Source organism: Mustela nivalis (genome assembly GCF_964662115.1).
Source record: "Mustela nivalis genome assembly, contig: HAP1_SCAFFOLD_1098, whole genome shotgun sequence".
Classification (NCBI taxonomy): domain Eukaryota; kingdom Metazoa; phylum Chordata; class Mammalia; order Carnivora; family Mustelidae; genus Mustela; species Mustela nivalis.
Genome location: NW_028135566.1, coordinates 187,835 through 206,815, shown reverse-complemented (window position 1 = coordinate 206,815; position 18,981 = coordinate 187,835). Strand labels below are relative to the sequence as shown.

Genomic DNA, 18,981 nt, shown 5'->3' with positions numbered 1-18,981 from the left:
CTGTCATGAGATTATGTAAGCCATGCCTTTCCCCTATTCCCACATGCAGTTTTGGAAAGGAAAGGAAAGGAAACAGGGCAGAAATTTGAATGATCAAACACTAACCTAAGTACACGATGCAGAGGTTGTGTTATTTAAGGATATTTCTTAAATGATTGCCTCATATTGACACTAAATTACTTCACTGAATTAAAATTTGTACCCCCTGCCCCAGCTACCCATTAGTCAGGGGTTTTTGAGAAAGAACAGATGAGTTAAAAATAATGTAACTATTTTTTCCTTGCACATCTGAGTATGATATGAGTAATGTTCGACCCAAGTGCCCATGTTTTTTTCTCGCTGGCATTTTCTATGGAAGTTCCCTACTGAACACAAAATATAGTATTTTAGACTGCTATTGTCTCTGACCTGAGGAATTATTTTATCATGGGGACCCACAAGATAAGTTAATGAAAAACATCTAAAAATAGATAGATGATACATTTCTGGATGGTAGAAAATTGTATTTAGAGTTTCCTAAGTGCCTTGTTAAACTCACTCAACACACACACACACACACACACACAAATGAGTGTGGTGTCTAGAAAAGTGCTTGGTAAATAGTAGGCTTTTAGTCACTATTTGATAAATTGTGTTGGGTGATTACACATTCATCTATAATGGATATGGATGCTTATTTTCAAAAGTTTCTTGACATTTCCTTAGCAATGTAGGCATGGGTACTTTGTGGTTTTTTTCTCTGAGCTTTTGAGATTAACTTAGATTTTCTAGGTCTGGTTGGAAGTTTTTAGGGATAATGATCAAAAACAAAATCTTGGCATTTTGGTTTTATGCCAAGAGAGGGAAGCAGTAGCCCCTGGGCAGAAATATTTAGGTTTTATTCTTCTGGAATATTTCCTTCTGCCCTGTCTTCCAGAAGGAAGACTGGTCTAAAAACAGTGCTTGAAGTCTGTCTTTAATAACTATCTCACATCCATGCAGCCTTCAGGTGATAAATTATAGACCTCCCTCCTTCTGTAGAGTGAAATGGTAGGAGTTGGCAAGTGTTACCCATTTCTAACCTCACTAAAAGTTTCTAAAATATATAGATTATTTATTAGCACAAAGGAATATAAAGAAAAAGAAGAACAAAAAAGAGATACAAACTCTAGAGGCAAAGGCAGTGTAGCTTACAGTAATAAAATTTACAAAGACTGAGTTGTGTTAGGAAAAGAACCAAACACTATTAGTATTCATAGATTGAGCACTCATCAGGTTTTCAACGATGTAGTTCCATCATATAAAACTAAGTGTCAAGTACTATGTTTCCTAGATTGAATCTTCTAGCAAACAGAAGACTCTGATGGAATCCAGTATTCATAGAGTCTTCTCAGACATGGAAAGGTTCTGGAAGGTCAGGGGCTCCAGGAGAAAAGAATACACTAACCCCTTTTTAACAGGACAAAAGCAGAGTATTAAATATTCAGAACCAAGGACAGGAGGAAGTAAAGACCAGTTCTGTAACTGTAAGAATATCTTCATATCATCTTCATGGGTTCTTTTTAAAATTTGGGTTTTCCCCTAATTAGGAATGCCTGAGAATGAAAAGATGAAGTGGATTTGGTTGCAGGATGCTACAGAATGGGAAAAACTGATTACTTTGTGTCCTACACCATAGAATATGGAGGTTGAGAAAACTCAAAAGGGAGATACTTGGCAGCATTTAATTGCATGCCTAGTGCATAGGAGCAGGAGCAATGAAGTTCCTGTGGTTTTGACAAAGGCCCTGGTTCCAAGCAATAAAAGGACCCACAAGTACACTATTCCAAAAGGCTGAAATTTTAGTCCATCTGTTGAAAATCTATGGTCTCTTAATTCCTTCCAGTTGTATCTATGTTACTATGCAAAATGTGTCCTCTCATCTCATAATGTCTAATTCCACTGTTTTTCAGATAAGTGAGTTTTCCAGCTATATGTTAAACTACCTTGAGTCATTCCTGCATTTTCAGAGATTAACAAGTTCTAGGGACATTGTGAATAAAAGAATACATGTTCACACATTGCATAACTATGCCCCCTTTTCTTTTTTTCTCTGATTTGTGATTAAAAACTGTCTCCAACCCATAAAGACTGGTTGGATGGATTCCATCTCATATTTAACTATTATTTAACACTTTGTCTGTTAAACATTCAGAACTGTTCAGGTAAGGTACTTTCTAAGCATGAATTTGAAAAAACCCAATCACAGTGGGACCAATGAGTGAATAGACAATTTCATTTCTCGTGATGATCTTTTGTAAAAAAAGAAGAAAAAGAGAGCTCTAACTGGGGGTGTTTCATGGTTTTAGTAGGAAGAGACAGGAAATTATAGCAACATAAGGAGAATATAGGGTCTCTGGATCAACAAGCTTCTTGCCCTGCAGGTGGTTGTTCCCAATGTAGGTGAAGAAATCCTAGGAGGGACTCCCACTGAGAGGAAGCAGGTTATCTTTTTGTGAATATCAGAGCCACCAAGTTCCTATTAGCCTCCCTCTGCCTGCTACAAAGACAATGTCCTTTTGCCACAGCTCAGAGACTTCACTGTGATAATTTGGCCAAAGCCTAACAGGGCAGTGCACTGCAAATATGGGGATATTTCCTTTCAGCCCTCCAATGACCCACAATTGGTTCCTATTATTAATAATTCTTCTAAGGTTTATCTTCACAAAAAAGCACCAAGACTTCTACAGTTAAGGAGAGACAGGGCTGCAGACTCCTGCTCTGAATTGTTTCTTGAGCTTCTTCATTATTTACTGAGATTCCTGAAATGCAAACAATCAGAGGCTTATCAGGCAAAGGCAGATCCCCTGAGCCTTTTATCATTCTGTCTGCAATTTTGAATTTCCTCTATAACCAGACAGCATACCAAATGAAGCTAGACTCTTTAAAGGGAAATGAGGCAATTGGAATGTCAATTTTATTTAGTAATATATTGTAAAAACTTAAACAGCATATCCAGCTGATTGACAAAATCCATCCAACTGTTAAGGGCAAAACAAAACTATCTCAAGAGGTACAGTTATGCAGATCTTGCTTTTACCTATAGGGATATTTAAAGAGAAACGGAGAGACAGACAGAAAATACTGAAACAGAATGCAACATCTGGAATTGTCCGACTGATAAAATTCAGAGAGAGAATAAGGGAGTTAGAAGCAAGGATATCATGTCATGTTTTCTTTCTTCTTCTTCAGTGAGCTTTTTAACTTCTTCCACAGGCTGTCTTTTCTCTTCAGTTTCTTTTCCATCAAGGATGGCATGGACTCCTTCTTGCGGATTTCCCTCACTAGACCGTGAAAGGCATCATCAATGCAGAATCTGAGGGCCGCAGAGGTCTCAAAAAAAGCACAGTTATATTCCCTGGCCAGACTCCAGCCCTCTTCTGTAGAGACCTAAAGGAAAAGTAAATAATAGTAAAGAGAGAGAAAAGGAAAGATGCTTAAGTCAAAAACAATGTTCTCTATCAGGACTGTGGGCATATTATTTATATATATACACATATAAATGTATATCTGTATATATTATATATACACACATATACATTATATATAAATGTATATATGTATATATTTAAATGTATAATGTATATATATAAAATATATGTATATATATATATATAATAGAATTTGTTATACTAATGAGAATTTGGTATAAAGAAAAATCTCTAGAATTTCTAAACTTGATGGACAAATGAGAAATCAGGATCTCTAAAAAGGCAACTGATAAGAAATAATTAAAAATCAATTCTCCAGACTTCAAAAAAAGTAACATGGCACAGTGGTCAAAACCATGGCTTTAGAGTAAAGGGGCTTGGTTTCTAAGTTTCAGCTCTTCCACTTTTGAGTTTCGCAAACTTGCGTAACTTTCTTAACCTTTTTGGCCTCAGGTTTCTCATTTGTAATCTATGACACCTACTTCCAGGGCTTTTTGTTAATGTATCTGATGCACCTTTTACAGATAATGTTGCTGCATAAATATTGAAAGCTTTATAACTACTGTTGTTAAATATAGTCCAGAGCTTTAAGTTAAGAATAAGCCAGAATGAAGTTGCCATGAACTTGAGAAACAAAGCTAAACACCACCATTATGTCTGTAGCTAAGCACTTCAGAGCACGGTTAGAGCGCTACACAAGTTTTGTGGCACGAAACCAGGCTGTGGTGCATGTTATTGCAGTGGATCCTCTAGGGATGATAAACTAACTGAGGTCAGGAACTATGCCTTAACATCTCTTTAATGTCCACTACAGTGCCTGGTACCTGAGTCACTACTAGAGGAAAAAGGATGATTAATAAAAGCACCTAGATTTAGAAAGTATGAATTAAGTTACAGATATAAGTGATGCACAAATATTTAAACAGGAGATTATATGACACTGTACTGGGTGCTAATAATCCTGCTCAAACTTTAGCATTCCCATTAGCTTGATTATTCCCATTAGCTCGATTAGCATTCCCATTAGCTAGATTATTCACACTGCCTTGAAGAAAGCAGGAATAAGGCTGCTTTGACTAGATATGTTCCGATAGCCTCCTCATCCATTCTGGTCAATTTATTGAAGTCACTCACATGTGTATGTATTTATATGTTCCTTTTTCCTGTCAAATGAAAGCGTATGGTGAACCGGAGACTCCATCAGCCTGTACACTTGAGTGTCTGTGACCAGGACGATGGAGAGTAGAACACCCAATTCACCAGGGTAGGCATATTCCCCAGGCATAACTAAAGAATTTGTTCATCAGCTTAAAGCTTAAACATCAGCTGAAAGCCGATGACATTTTGGGGTTGTTTGTAACCAAAACAGAAACCACTTGTTCTTAACTGATACATCATGCTGTAATAAATGGTTGAGCTGGGATATAAAATGACCTCTGATTTCAAAGCCAGGTCCTTTCTCGTCTTTAAAAACTTCCCTAAGGGCTTTCATTCCTGCTGGCAAACACACTGGTTCTTTTCTGAGCTCATTTCTATCTTTTAGTGACTAAAGAAATGCAGATATAAGCAACAAGCTAAAATTATTAAGATTCTGTCTTACCAGCAAAGTCATACATTTATTAACTTGTCTGATTTCCAAGGAATCACAGGTGACAGTGTTACCAAATATTTTGACCCTGTATACCATGGGTTGCCATTTATTTTTCAGTCTCCTGTAACAATTTTCCCAACTCAGAAGGTAATGGACTTACATTTGGTGTTTTTTATAGCAACACCACATTTCTAGTAGATTTCCTAGATTAATCACCTTTCATTACAATGCACACACACATACACATACACACACATAAATAGCCTCAAAATCCCTCTGGCTTGCAGAAGTGTTTCCTGCTCTTACTGCTTATCAGCAACTTGAGGGCAGACTGTGTCAGTTCAGCTTCAGGCTCTTAGCTGGGATTTGGTTTGTCTCTCCTTATCTTATTCTGAGACTCAGGTTCAAAGAACCCATCTTATCTGGGATAGGACGTTCCCCTGACAGAGCAGTGGACAAGAGGCAGAGATAATTTTACCTACATCTCAAAGGTCAAAAGACAAATGGAGAAACCTTAAGTCAATGAAGCAGGATGTGTACTCAGCTCCCAAGGAATTGTGAAGAAATAGAATCTACCAAAACCATTTACATGTAAGTGCAGCACACTATCCAGTTAAAAAAAGACAAACATTGTGAGACCAATTTTTTAAACACTTGTAGTTGAAACACCTTACATATAAGAATATAGAAAGTGTTAAATTTGGATGGAAATTAATACAAAAAAGGCATTATATTGATACAGTATCAGACAAAGTAGATAGTTAAAAGTTACTTAAAAAGAGGACTCTATCATGATGATACCACATTTGTATGTACCAAAAATAATAGCCTCATTTAATAAGCTAACAGAACTAAAATCCAGAATCACAGTGAGAAATTGTAACCATTCTTTCACATCAATTGAAAGAATACATAGATAAGTCAAGAAGGAGGTAGAAGATTTGAACAAAACACCACATTTTATCTAATTTAGATAGATAAGATGGCTATGTCCAACAACTGAAAAATTCACATTTTCTTCAAATGAACCTGAAGCATTTATAAATTGACTTCATGCTAAGCTTTAAAGCAAGTTTCAAAACACCATGAAGCATCAAAGTGGAAACACTCAAATTTCATGACCAATGTATCAACCCCAAAGTTACCCCAGAAATCAGCAAGTTAGACCAAAAAAAGCAGACGGAAAGAATGATAAAGACAGAAATAAATGAAATAGAAAATAATCATGCAGTGGAGAAAACTAAATGTGAAGAAGTTAAATTGATAGAGCCCAGGCAAGACAAGGTTAAAGATGGGAAAGTGTACAAATAGACTATATCAAGAATGACAAGTAGATATAAGTACAGGTCCTACAATCTTAATGTAATTAGGGAATCTGATATTTGTGTCAAGAAGTCTGACAAGTTAGATGAAGGACAAATTCCGAAAACAAAACTTAACAGAACTTTACACAAGAAGAAATAGAAAATCTATTATTTATTTATTTATTTATTTTTATTTTTGTTTATTTTATTTATTGATATATTTTTTATATATAACACAGGAATTAAATATGTAATTAAGACTTTTCTACAATTCAGTCTCTATAACCTAAGCCTTCTCTGATGGATATGTGTGGATATAAGTACCAAAAGACTTGTACAAAATAGTTCCTATCAGTATTATCACAGATTACCATAAACTAAAAGCAATACAAATAAGTGAATTTGATAATGAATATGAATATGAATAGAATGGAATACTGTTCAGTGCAAATGAATCAAATATTGTTATATATAATTGAGGTAAATCTCATAAACATAGTAGTGTTTAGTGACAGACCTATAAAACATTTTTTTTTCTGTGAAACATTTTTAATAAACTAGGATAATTTTAGATTGCTAGAAATGTGGCAAGGATAGTACAGATATTTCCCATATACCCAATGTCTAATTTTTCTCCTTGTTATAGTAATATGTAACACAATTATACTTTTAGAAAGTTGAAACACAAGAAAACTAGTTTACCTTCCTTTGGGAGGTAACACAAAGGCGTCTTCTGAGTGCTTTTTGTTATCTTTGTTGATCTATAGTGGTTTCAAGTGCGTTCACTGTGGGATAATTTACAAATTGTATACTTATAATTTGTGTACTTTTTGTATGTGGTGCATCAATGGAAAAAACAGATGTTCCATATAATTGGAAGTACCCCCTCTGAATTTAGAGCATCACCATTTCCTCAAGTTCAGAAGTATTTCTATACCTAAATGTTTCAACACTCTCTGTAAATAGGATAGGTAAAGTCTCAAATCACATCAGATCATGGCTTGCCACAAAATGAATCGGGTCTGGTCATATTTTGCAAAATACATTAAAAATTTTGTATTGTAGATTTCTGAAATCAGATAACATTATGGACTTAGGTTTCTAGCGGGAAGGTTCAATACCATAAAGATTACAAATCATCTCAAAATAATTTGTAATTTCAATAAAAAGTACATTCAAATCCTGAAATCTTTTGAAACATAGATTGTTATACAGAGATAGTAAAATTCATAGGAAAGAATAAAGGTAAAGACAGGAAAGAAATAATTCTAGTAAGGAGGAGGTAGAGAGAAAACCAGTGACAATGACATTGGAGTCATCCTACTACACTCTGTATATGTATAGCAGTCTAGCTAGTGGGGTATTAGTTAAGGGCTAGAAAGACCAATACAGTGCAGTGGGGAATCTAAAAACAAGATGATGAAATATATGGGAGCTTGATATACTATTGGGTAGGATTCCAAATCAAGGTTTGGAAGATTCATTCAGTGGTTCTCTGACACTGAGTCATCACCATTTTGGATTATCCTTAAGGTATGGAGATTATTTCTACCAGCACAGGAAGGTAATTTTTCTTTGAAAAGAAAAGAAGTAGAAGGGGGTTGAAATCTTTGATCGTATATTTCTTTCTTACACATTTGAAAAATCTCTTTATACAAACATGTTTATGAAATGTTTCCTAATTATAAAAATGTATTACACATTATTGGAAACCTCAAAATGCAGTTAAAATTCCAATGTAATAATCTTAATATGAAAAAAATTAGAAAAATTTCATCCAAAGATTCATACTGAAGTCACATAAGCAAATAATAGATGACATAACTGCTTCTTACTGTAGCAAGATGAAGTATTTTTAACTCTGTAGCTCCTCATTGCTTTGGTAAATCCTTCTATTTCAAAGCATGGAATGTAGTTGTATATATTCTTAGACTCATTATCAGAATATTAATTCCATGTTACAACTCAGTAATTTTCACATTCATTATAATAAAATCCAAAAGGAAATTAAACTTAGTAAAATACCCGCTCTCTTCTATACCTCCTGGAGAACTCTTACTAGATCAATCACCAAAGGTTTTTATTTTTAAATAAAAATATTAAAGTAAAAGCATACCTTAAAATTCCCATGTTTCAATAAATTTTATCTCACACCATGTTGACAAACACCATAATCTTTCATCTCTACATTGGATGTTGGGATCAATATATCAATATACTATATATTCAATGCAAGAACTTGAGTCCAAACATGTAATAAAAAAAGTTCAAAAAATTAATTTTTATGGATTCTGGGCTTATGCTTAATAATTTTGGTCTGTTCAAAGGCTATAAATATTTCAACAGTATCTCTGGGAATAATTTTTAGTCCACTAATGGTTCTGAGTGGTTCAGAATCAGAGTAACATAACAAGAAGTAACAGTTTCTATATTAGGCTTTAAAACAGGGGTATGTAACATATTCATCCAATGTATTATATCTTAGCTATCCAAAGTTTAAGTAAAATTAAGTATTTTTAAATGAAAAATATTCATCCATGCTATACAGTATCTGCTAAGAAAGAAGCACAGTATTAGATGGGAATTTTTTTTCCCCCCAAATTAGGAGTTTCAGGTCCAAAAATGGTTAAGCAAATGGCTCAAGGTCACATCCCTAATTAAGTAAAACAACCATCAAGTTCTATTCTCTTCCATCAAGTATTGTTTCCAATCCTCGCTGTTTCTCTGGAGTCTTTCCAGTTCCCTCTGCCAGTATTCCACATATATGTAATTGGTTATTCTGATCTGAGGTTTTATAATTTGGGATTATTCTTAAATTACAAACCAGTGGCACAGAACATTTTACAGCGCATTTAGAGAAAAAGAAAATTTTAAAAACAAAGAGAAAAATAATATTGTAGAAAGATTATTTGGGGGTCAGGGAAGGACCAATTAATGCAGATCCAATTGCCCCTCAATTGCAAGGATGGGGACTTTGTGATTAAATGTGCCACCTGCAGGCCTTAGAAAGTATTGGCAGAAAAAAAGGGATTAAAGAAAAATGTTTTATACAATAGAAAATTTCAATAACCCAAGGGAGTCATCTTTTTAATAGATGTGACCTTTTTCACCAAGGAAGATCACTGTGTAATGTGCCAGGTACTCCCTGAAATGCCATTTCCCATCTGCCCGAAGAGGCATTAGAGCACAGCCACAGCTGCATGGGGGGTTGAAGAGACCCCAGGGGCATGATGGCAAGCACAGCCTGTTCTGGTCCTGGCCCAGCTGCTGGTGGGAAGTGGCAAGCATGCTGGTCAATTAGAGTTCCAGTCCCAACAATTTGCTGACTTCAGGAGCTTCATTGGTCTTTGTTGTAAAGGTACTCAGGGTGATGGTGGTCGTCTAGTAACCTGTATAATTCTTAGTAGCATAGAGGGAAAGTCTGATGCTGCTTTGCTATATTTGCTAACTTTGAATGAGGAGAGATTGGCAGAAAGTTGAGTCTGGCTCTTCCAAGAGAAGCTCTGCAAGGGTAATATCTTTATGATTCAGTCTACCAGGTGCTGTTAAAATATTCAGGATACAGAATAAACTCTTTGGGACTTGTTTATACTTTTTAATGCTTTCCTGTGTTTCACTTGATTCTTGCCCATAAAGATAGGTATTTTCATTATAGAGCCTACATCATCAAGGTAACAGGAATCAGTCTCTTGCAGATTTGGAACCAAAACATTTTATTTGTTAATAAAATAAGAAGGAAAAGTTGCCCAAACTTAGATTGTTCAGTTTCATTTTGTTTAGTTGTGTAATTGATTTTGATCAGTTTTAACAATATGAGTAGCCTTGCCGATTTCCTTGACAAGCTCCAATGAAAGTGTTTTAGATTTGTTTGCTTTTTTAATCGGCAAGTTACTCTTTTTAAAGATTTATTTATCTTAGAGAAAAAGAGCAAGCACCAGTGGGAGGGATAGAGGGAGAAGGAGAGAGAATTCCAAGCAGATTCTGTGCTATGTGTGGATCCTGGTGTGGGTCTGAACCTCATGACTATGAGATCATGACATGAGCTGATACCAAGAGTCAGACACTTAACCTACTCTGCCACCCAGGCACCCCAACAAGTTATTCCTTTTTTTTTTTTTTTTTTTACACATATCTTCCATTTAAAGCTAAGTGCATAAACTACTTTCAGGGAAAACCAAAACACAGCAAAGCACTGGCAAGAATTTCCCATCCTCAGCTGCAGTCACTGACATAGGAGAAACTCCTTTTTATTTTTGATTTTCATTCCAGTATACAATGTTATATTAATTTCAGGTACACGATATAGTGATTCAACAGTTCTGTATGTTACTCAGTTCTCATCAGGTGTACTCTTAATTCATCTATTTCACCCATTCCCTCACCCATCTCACCTCTGATAACCATCAGTTATTCTCCATAATTATAAGTCTGTTTCTTAGTTTGTCTCTTACTTCCCTTTGAATGTTTTGTTTCTTAAATTCCACATATGAGTGAAATCGTATGGTATTTGATATGTTTGGCTTAGCATTATACTCTCTGGCTCCATACGCGTTGCTGCAAATGGTGAGATTTAATTTTTTTTAATTTAATTCTTTTTTATGGCTGAATAATATTCCATTGTATGTATGTACACACACACACACAGCTGCTTCTTTATCCATCTGTGTATTGATGGACACTTGGGCTGCTTGCATAGTTTGGCTATGGGAAATAATGTTGCAATAAACATAGGGGTGCATATATCCCTTCAAATCAGTGTTTTTGTATTTTCTGGGTCAATATCTAGTATTGCGATTATTGGTTTGTAGAGTAGTTCTGTTTTTAGTTTTTTGAGGAACCTCCATACTGTTTTCCACAGTGGCTGCACCAGTTTGCATTTCCATCAACAGTGCCCAAGGGTTCCTTTTCTCCACATCCTTATCAACATTTGTTGTTTCCTGATTTTTTTTTTTTAAGCCATTCTGACAGGTGTGAGGTGATACCTCATTGTAGTTTTTATATGCATTTCCCTGATGATGAGTGATGTGGAGCATCTTTTCATGTGCCTGTTGACTATCAGATATCTTCTTTGGAGAAATGTCTGTTTATGTCTTTTCCCCATTTTTAATTGGATTATTTGCTTTTTGGGTGTTCAGTTGCATCAGTTTTTCATATAGATCTTAATCCTTTATCAGATATGTCATTTATAAATATTTTCTCTCATTCAGTAGGTTGTCTTTTAGTTTTCTTGGCTGTTTCCTTTGCTAAGCAGAAGTTCTTTTTTTTTATTATTTTAATGTAGTCCCAATTGTTTATTTTTGCTTTAATTTCTCACACCTCAGGAGACCTATTAGAAAAAGATAGGTTTGCTATCTTTTTGGCAAAAAGATAAAAAATTGCTGCGGCCAGTGTCAGAAAAATTCCTGCCTGTGTTCTCTTCTAGGATTTTTATGGTTTTAATTCTCAGATTTAGGTCTTTAATTCATTTTTAGTTTGTTTTTGTGTACAGTTTCATTCTTTTGCATGTTGCTGTCTGGTTTTCCCCAACACCATTTGTTGAAAAGACTTTCCCATTGCATACTCTTGCCTCCTTTGCGAAGATTAATTGGCTGTATAATTGTGTGTTTATTTCTGGGCTTTCTATTCTGTTCAATTGATCTATATGTCTCTTTTGAGCCAGTACTTTACTATTTTGATTACTATAGCTTTGTAATATAACTAGAAATTTGGAATTGTAATGCCTCCAGTTTTGTTCTTTCTCAAGATTGCTTTGCCTACTCTAGGCTTTTGTGGTTTCATATAAACTTTAGGCTTGTTTGTTTTTGTGAAAAATGCTGTTGATATTTTGATAAGGATTGCATTAAAAATGTAGATTGCTTTGGGTAGTATAGTCATTTTAAAAATATTTGTTATTCCAATCCATGAGCATGGAATGCCTTTCCATTTCTTTGTGTTGTCTTCAGTTTTTTCCATTAGTGTTTTATAGTTGCAGAGTAAGGTCTTTCACCTCTTTGGTTAAGTTTATTTCTAGGTACACTTTATTATTTTTGGTGCAACTATAAATGCAATTGCTCTCTTATTTTCTCTTTCTGTTGATTCATTATTAGTATACAGAAATGCATAAGATATCAGTACACTGATTTTTTATCCTGCAAGTTTACCAAATTCATTTATCTGTTCTAGTAGTTTTTTGGTTGAGTCTTTCAGGTTTTCTATATAAAATATCATGTCATCTGCAAAATGTGGAAGTTTTACTTCTTTACCAATTTGGATACATTTATTTCTTTCTGTTGTTTAATTGGTGTTAAGAATTCCAGTATGAAGCTGAATGAAAGTAGTGAGTGTCTTTTTTCTAACCTTACAGGAAATGCTGTATGTGGTTAGCTATTGGTTTTCATGTGTGGCCTTTATTGTGTTGAGGTATGTTCTCCCTAAACCTGCATTTTTGAGGGAATTTTTTTTTTTTATCATGGTTGGATGTTTTATTCTGTCAAATGCTTTTTCTGTATCTATTGAAATGACCATAGGGTTTTTATCTTTCTTTTACTGACATATCATGTTGGTTGATATGAAAATATTGAACCATACATTGTATCCCAGGAATAATCTGACTTAATCATAATGAGTGACTTTTTAAATGTATTTTTAGATTTGGTTTGCTAGTATTTTGTTGAGGATTTCTACATCGATATTCATCATAGTTGATGTAGTTCTTTTTTAGTGGTGCCTTTATCTGGTTTTGGTATCAGAATAATGCTGGCCTCATAGAATAGATTTGGAAATTTTCCTTCCTCTTCTATTTTTTGGAATAGTTTGAGAAGAATAGGTATTAGCTCTTCTTGAGATGTTTGGTAGAATTTCCCCTGTGAAGCTGTCTGGTCATGGACTTCTGTTTGTTGGCAGTATTTCGATTACAATTGCTGGTAATTAGCTTGTTCAAATTTTCTATTTCTTACTGTTTTGGTTTTGGTAGGTTGTATGTTTCTAGGAATTTAACCCATTTCTTCTATGTTGTTCAATTTATTGTCATAAACTTTTTATAATATTCTCTTAAACAACTGTATTTCTCTGGTATTTGTTGCTACCTCTCTCCTCTTTCATTTGTGGTTTTTTTTCTGAGTCCTCTCTGGTTTGTTTGTTTGTTTGTTGTTTGAGGAGTCTGGCTAGAGCTTATCAATTTTGTTGATCTTTTCCAAGAAACACATCCTGATTTCATTGATGTATTCTGTTGTTTTGTTTGTTTCAGTTTGTCATTTATTTCTACTCTAATCTTTACTGTGTCATTCCTTCTGCTAAGTTTTAGATTTTTTGTTGTTCTTTTGCAAGCTTCTTTTGGTATAAGATTAAGTTGTGTGAGATTTTTCTGCTTCTTGAGGTGGTCATTTAAACTTTCCTCTTAGAACGGCTTTTGTTGCATCCTAAAGATTGTGGATTGTTATTTTATTTTCATTTGTCTTCATGTATTTTTTGATATCCAATTTTTATTTCCAGATTAACCCATTCTTTGTTGAGTAGCATGTTTTTAATGTCCATGTATTTGTGCTATATCCCAGTTTTTTCTTATGGAGGATTTATAGGGTCATAGTGTTGTGATCAGAAAAGATGGATGATGGATGGTATGACTTCAGTCTTTCTTTAGTTTGTTAAGAGTTATTTTTCAGCCTAATCTATTATGTGATCTATTCTGGAGAATGTTCTCTGTGCACTTGAATGTGTATCCCGTTTTAGGATGGAATGTTTGAATAAGTCTGTTAAATCTATCTGATCCCATGTGTCCTTCAAAGCCAGTGTTTCCTGGTTCATTTCTTATTTGGGTATCTGCCAATCAATATAAATGGGGTATTAAAGTCACCTACCATTATTGTATTGCTATCAGTTAGTTCCTTTATGTTTGTCATTAGCTGTTTTAAGTACAGTACATGGGTGCTTCCATGTTGGGAATATAAATATAATTGTATGTTGTCTTATTGGATTATCCCCTTTACTCTTACATAGTGTCCTTCATTTGTCTGCTATAGCCTATTTTGTCCGATGATTGTCCCCAGCTTTCTTTTGACGTCTGTCTGCATGATAGATCTTTCTCCATTCCCTCACTTTCAATATACTGGTGGCTTTAGCTCTGAAGTGGGTCTCTTGTAGATAGCATATAGATGGGTCTTTATTTTTAATACATTGTGTCGCCTTATATCTTTTGATTGGAGCACTTGGGCTAATACATTCAAAGTAATTATTTTTCTCCCTCCTTTTTTTTTTCTCTTAAAGATTTTATTTATTCATTTGACACTGAGTGAGAGAGAGAGAAAGCAAGCACAAGCAAGGGGAATGGCAAGCAAGGGAGAAACATGCTTCCTGCTGAGCCAGGGGCTTGATATGGGGCTCCATCCCAGGAACCTGGGATCATGACCTGAGCTAAAGGCAGCTGCTAATTGCTTGAGCCACACAGCCCCCCACCCTTTTATTTTATACTTTTTAAAAGTTTTTATTTTATATTTTTTTAAGTTTTTTTTTAATTTGTTAGTCAATATACATCATTATATTATTTTCGGTGTAAATCGCAAAGTAATTATTGCTGTGTATTGCCATTTTGGTACTTGTTTTGTGGTATAGTTCTTCTCTGACCTTTTCTTGCTCTCTTTCAAGGTTTGTTGGTTTTCTTTAGTGATATACTTGGATTCATATCTTTTGAGTTATGGTAGTCATTAGGTTTGTATATAACATGTTTTGCATGTAGCAGTCTATATTAAGTTGATGGTCACTTAAGTTTCAACCCATTCTTTACTTCTCTCCCTGTCATGATTTAAGCATATGGTATCATATTTTATGTCCTTTCATTCTATGAATCCCTTGACTAATTTTTACAGATATGCTTACTTTACTGCTTTTGTGTTTTCCACTTTTCTTATTCATATTTGTGGTCTTTGTTTTATGCTCAGTATGTCCCTTTAACATTGCTGGTTTAGTGGTCATGAACCCCTTTACCTTTCATTTCATTGAGAAACTCTAACCCTCTTTCTAATTTGAGTGATATCCTTACTGGATAGAGTATCTTGGTTGCAGATTTTTCCTTTTATCACTTTGAATATATAATGTTCCTCTCCTCTGGCCTGCAGATTTTCTGCTGAAAAATCAGTTGTTAGCCATATTGGATTTCCCTTATATATAATGGTCTTCTTTTGCTGCTTTTAAAATTCTCTATCAGTATTTTTTTTTTTGCCATTTTAATTACTGTGTGTCTTGGTGTGTAACTCCTTGAGTTGATTTAGTTGAGGGATTCTCTGTGCCTCCTGAATCTGGATTACCCCCCCCCCCACCATTAGGGAACTTTTCAGCTATTATTTCTTCTTATAAATGTTTTGCCTACTTTTTTCTCTCTTCTCCTTTGGGTATCCCTATAATGTGACTATTATTATGCTTGATGGAGTCACTGAGTTTCCTAAGTCTATTTTTATTTAACATAATTTTTGGCATAATTATTTGGCATATTTTTTTCCTCTTAACTGCTTCGTTTCATTACTTTCCTTTACTCTGTCTTCCAAGTTGCTGATTTGCTCCTCTGCTCCCTCTAGCCTGCTATGTATTCCATCTAGTGAATTTTTAATTTATTTATTGTGCTCTTCATCTCCAGGTGGTTCTTATCTCTTTGTTAAGGGTCTCACTGATGTCTTCCACTCTTTTCTCAAGTTGAATGAGTATCTTTATGATCATTACTTTTGATTCTTTATCAGACATATTACTTATCTCTGTTTTATTTTGCTCTCTTGCTGTGGTTTTATTTTCTTCTTTTGTTTGGAACATATTCCTCTGTCTCCTCATTTTTTCTAACTCTCTTTGTGTTGTGAACCTGGTGCTTCAGGGATTGTCTCCATTATGTGTTACATATACCCTGATTTGTGGGCAGAGTTTGTTAAAAACTCTGATCCCCACCCCAGCAGGGATCCAAAATGTGTACAGGTCTGCTTGCCAAATGAGACCAGCAGTCACCACTGGGACTGGGCCTGACCTGGGCAATTCTGAAAAGCAAGCAAAAAATGATAGGATGTGCAATTGTAACAACAAGGTGCACCTGGGCTATCTCAGAGCCTGTCATTCTTGGGGCACAGGCTGTTCAAAACGCACAAGTGGGGAGACATGGTATCAAGGTTTGTGCCAGTCTTCTGAGGGAGGAAACCTCTAGCCCAAGGAATGAGGCAATGTAACTGGGAAGGGTAGATCTGCTGAAGTGGGGAGGGGGCAGCAGGGCTTAAGTGAATGTCAACACAGTGCTGGTTCCAGTAGAAGTCCTTCAGCAATCCCTACCCCTTTGGGACATGCTTCACAGCAATATTCTAGCCTTTGAGTATTTGCACATTTCCTCTGCCTGAAATGTGCTCCTCCCAACATTTTTTGTGGCTGTTTTCTTCTCATCAGTCATGCCACAGCTTAAATATTATTTCCACTGAGACACCTTGTGTAACTATTCTCTAGAAAATATTCTGCACATTGCCAGTGATTCTGTACCAATATTCTGCCTTATTTCTTTCTTGGCACTCAATTACTCTCTGAAATCATTTTACTAATTTATTCCTTTGCTTATTTTCTGACTTCCTTCAGTACAGTGTAAGCTTTATTATAGCAGGAATCTGTCATTCTTGTTCAGTGATGTACCTGGACCCAGCACAGTGGCCAGCACTTAGAATGACTCTACTGGATGCCCGGCCATAGTAATACAGTGCTGGGGTTATGATAAATAAAGGAGCTAGTTGTCAGGGCAATAGGAAAATAAAAAGAAAATTCCAAGTCACTATAATCAGTGCCATGACAGGGGCCAGCACAGAGCACTATGGTGACATTTATAAGTAGTGCCCATACCCTTATTAGTGGTTCTGGGTTTCCTCAGAGAGGATATCTTTGTAGGAGACCTAAATGATAAGCAAGAGTTATGCAGGTTGGGGGTGGGGGTGGTAGGGGAACTGGAAATAGTCTCAGATGGAAGGACTAATAATGGCCTAAGGCAGAGGTGATAATGGTACTTTTGTGGGCTCATCAGTAGTTAATGTGGTTTAGAAGAAAGGAGGAAGGAGAGAATGAATAGCACTATCAGGAGAAATTTAGTGAGCTTAAATGCCTAATTAATGTAGATTCATATGAAATTTGTTTGAAACCTGTCAATTAAGTAATTTTTAAAAGCCCATTTCTTGAGTTCCTACTCTGTGCAAAGAAATGTAAAAGGTTTTCTCTCTCCTGCTAAAGAGATATTGATTGAATGGAGAGAAAAGCAGGACATAATAAATTAAATGGTGTAGCCAGTCCTGAGGCACAGGGTGGTAATGGCTCTAGGGTAAAGGGTTTAGACTGCTTTGTACAAGAGACATTTGAAATCTCCAAGGCCTTGTGCTTTTCATCCAAGAAGCCCTGGTATGCTGGGGGGAAAGGTTGCCATGGCAGCCAGTAGTTGCTATGAAGGGAAAAAAGAGAAGTTTAATGCTAAATATTTTGCTAATAGCAATATCTGGCTTCTTTGAATTTTTCTCCTAAAGACTACTTTTAAAATATCTTGTTAAAATCATAAATCAATAAAGTTAGGCAGTACATGAAATATATATGTCAGAATATATATAAATATGTAAGTATACATATATGTATGTCCATGCCTTAGGATATATTCATATATTTTCACTAATAAATGTGTATATTTGATGTATATTAAATTACACTTTATGAATAAAGAGTAAATTTGCCATTTGGAGAACTTAAGTATCAAAAAAAATTTCAAAATTTATTACATTAATAAATTTGTATTAGGTAAAAATAGAAGGAACTTATGTATTATATTTGCAACATATATAACAATTTTAATTAAGCAATAAATTGTATAGCTGTGTAATATCTGGATCCCCTGCAGACTATAAGACCATGAGGGTAACATTGCTTTCCCAGCAACACCTTAGTGTTTTGCACATGAAATAAGCTCAATAACAATCTTTTGTATATCTTCCTTGAATGGGTGGCTGAATAAAGGGATAGAAAGGCAACCAAGGAGGAAGAAACCAACTACTACAGCAAAAACTCTCCATAAATTAACTAGAGAGCTCATAAGCCCAAATCTCATTTGAACTGCCAAAGCTTTTGAGTCCCATAAATGCCCTATTTTATATGTATATATGTATACTATCTGTATAAGATAGGTGTACTGGAGAATCTCTAAACAAAACAAACAAAAAAACCCCCAAACAATCAAAAGGCTGCATCATGATTCTTTCTTAAATGAATTTAGGGATCACAGTGGTAGGTGACACTGATGTGGTCCAAGGAAAAGCCAGAGGTTGTATCAGGGTTCCTCCAAGTTTATGGTCAACACATGTATCTTTTGGATTGTATTCAGAAAAGGAAGACCTTGCAAAGAAGAAAGAACCTGAACAAAGTAAGTTTGCTACAAGTTCTAACTCTGGGGTCTGCAGAATATAAAACTGAACCAATGTTCTAGGGAGCTGGGCATTTTTTTTGAAAAATTTATAAGCCTGTGCTTCCTGGCACTACTGTAAATTTAGTGTTCAATTTCTGCAGAGCCATCAGTGCCCTTGTCAATCATTTTACTTATTATTAGCTAGTGCCCTTTCCTATTCCTCATTTAGTTCTTCAAAATCTTCACTTCTCATTTTCAGCAGATGTTCTTGCCCTC

The 18,981-nt window shown here is 35.2% G+C and overlaps 1 protein-coding gene across 1 annotated transcript in view; it reads right to left on the bottom strand.

Annotated features, from left to right (window-relative positions):
• Positions 1-2,913: 2,913 nt before the first annotated feature.
• The window catches only part of LOC309857704 (GTP-binding protein Rit2), a 201,237-nt gene continuing 185,169 nt past the window's right edge, over positions 2,914-18,981 (bottom strand). Inside the window, exon 2 of the mRNA XM_082750439.1 lies at positions 2,914-3,408. Coding sequence (XP_082606565.1) covers positions 3,181-3,408 — 228 coding nt within the window. The 3' untranslated portion in view covers positions 2,914-3,180. The remainder of the gene's footprint in view (positions 3,409-18,981) is intronic.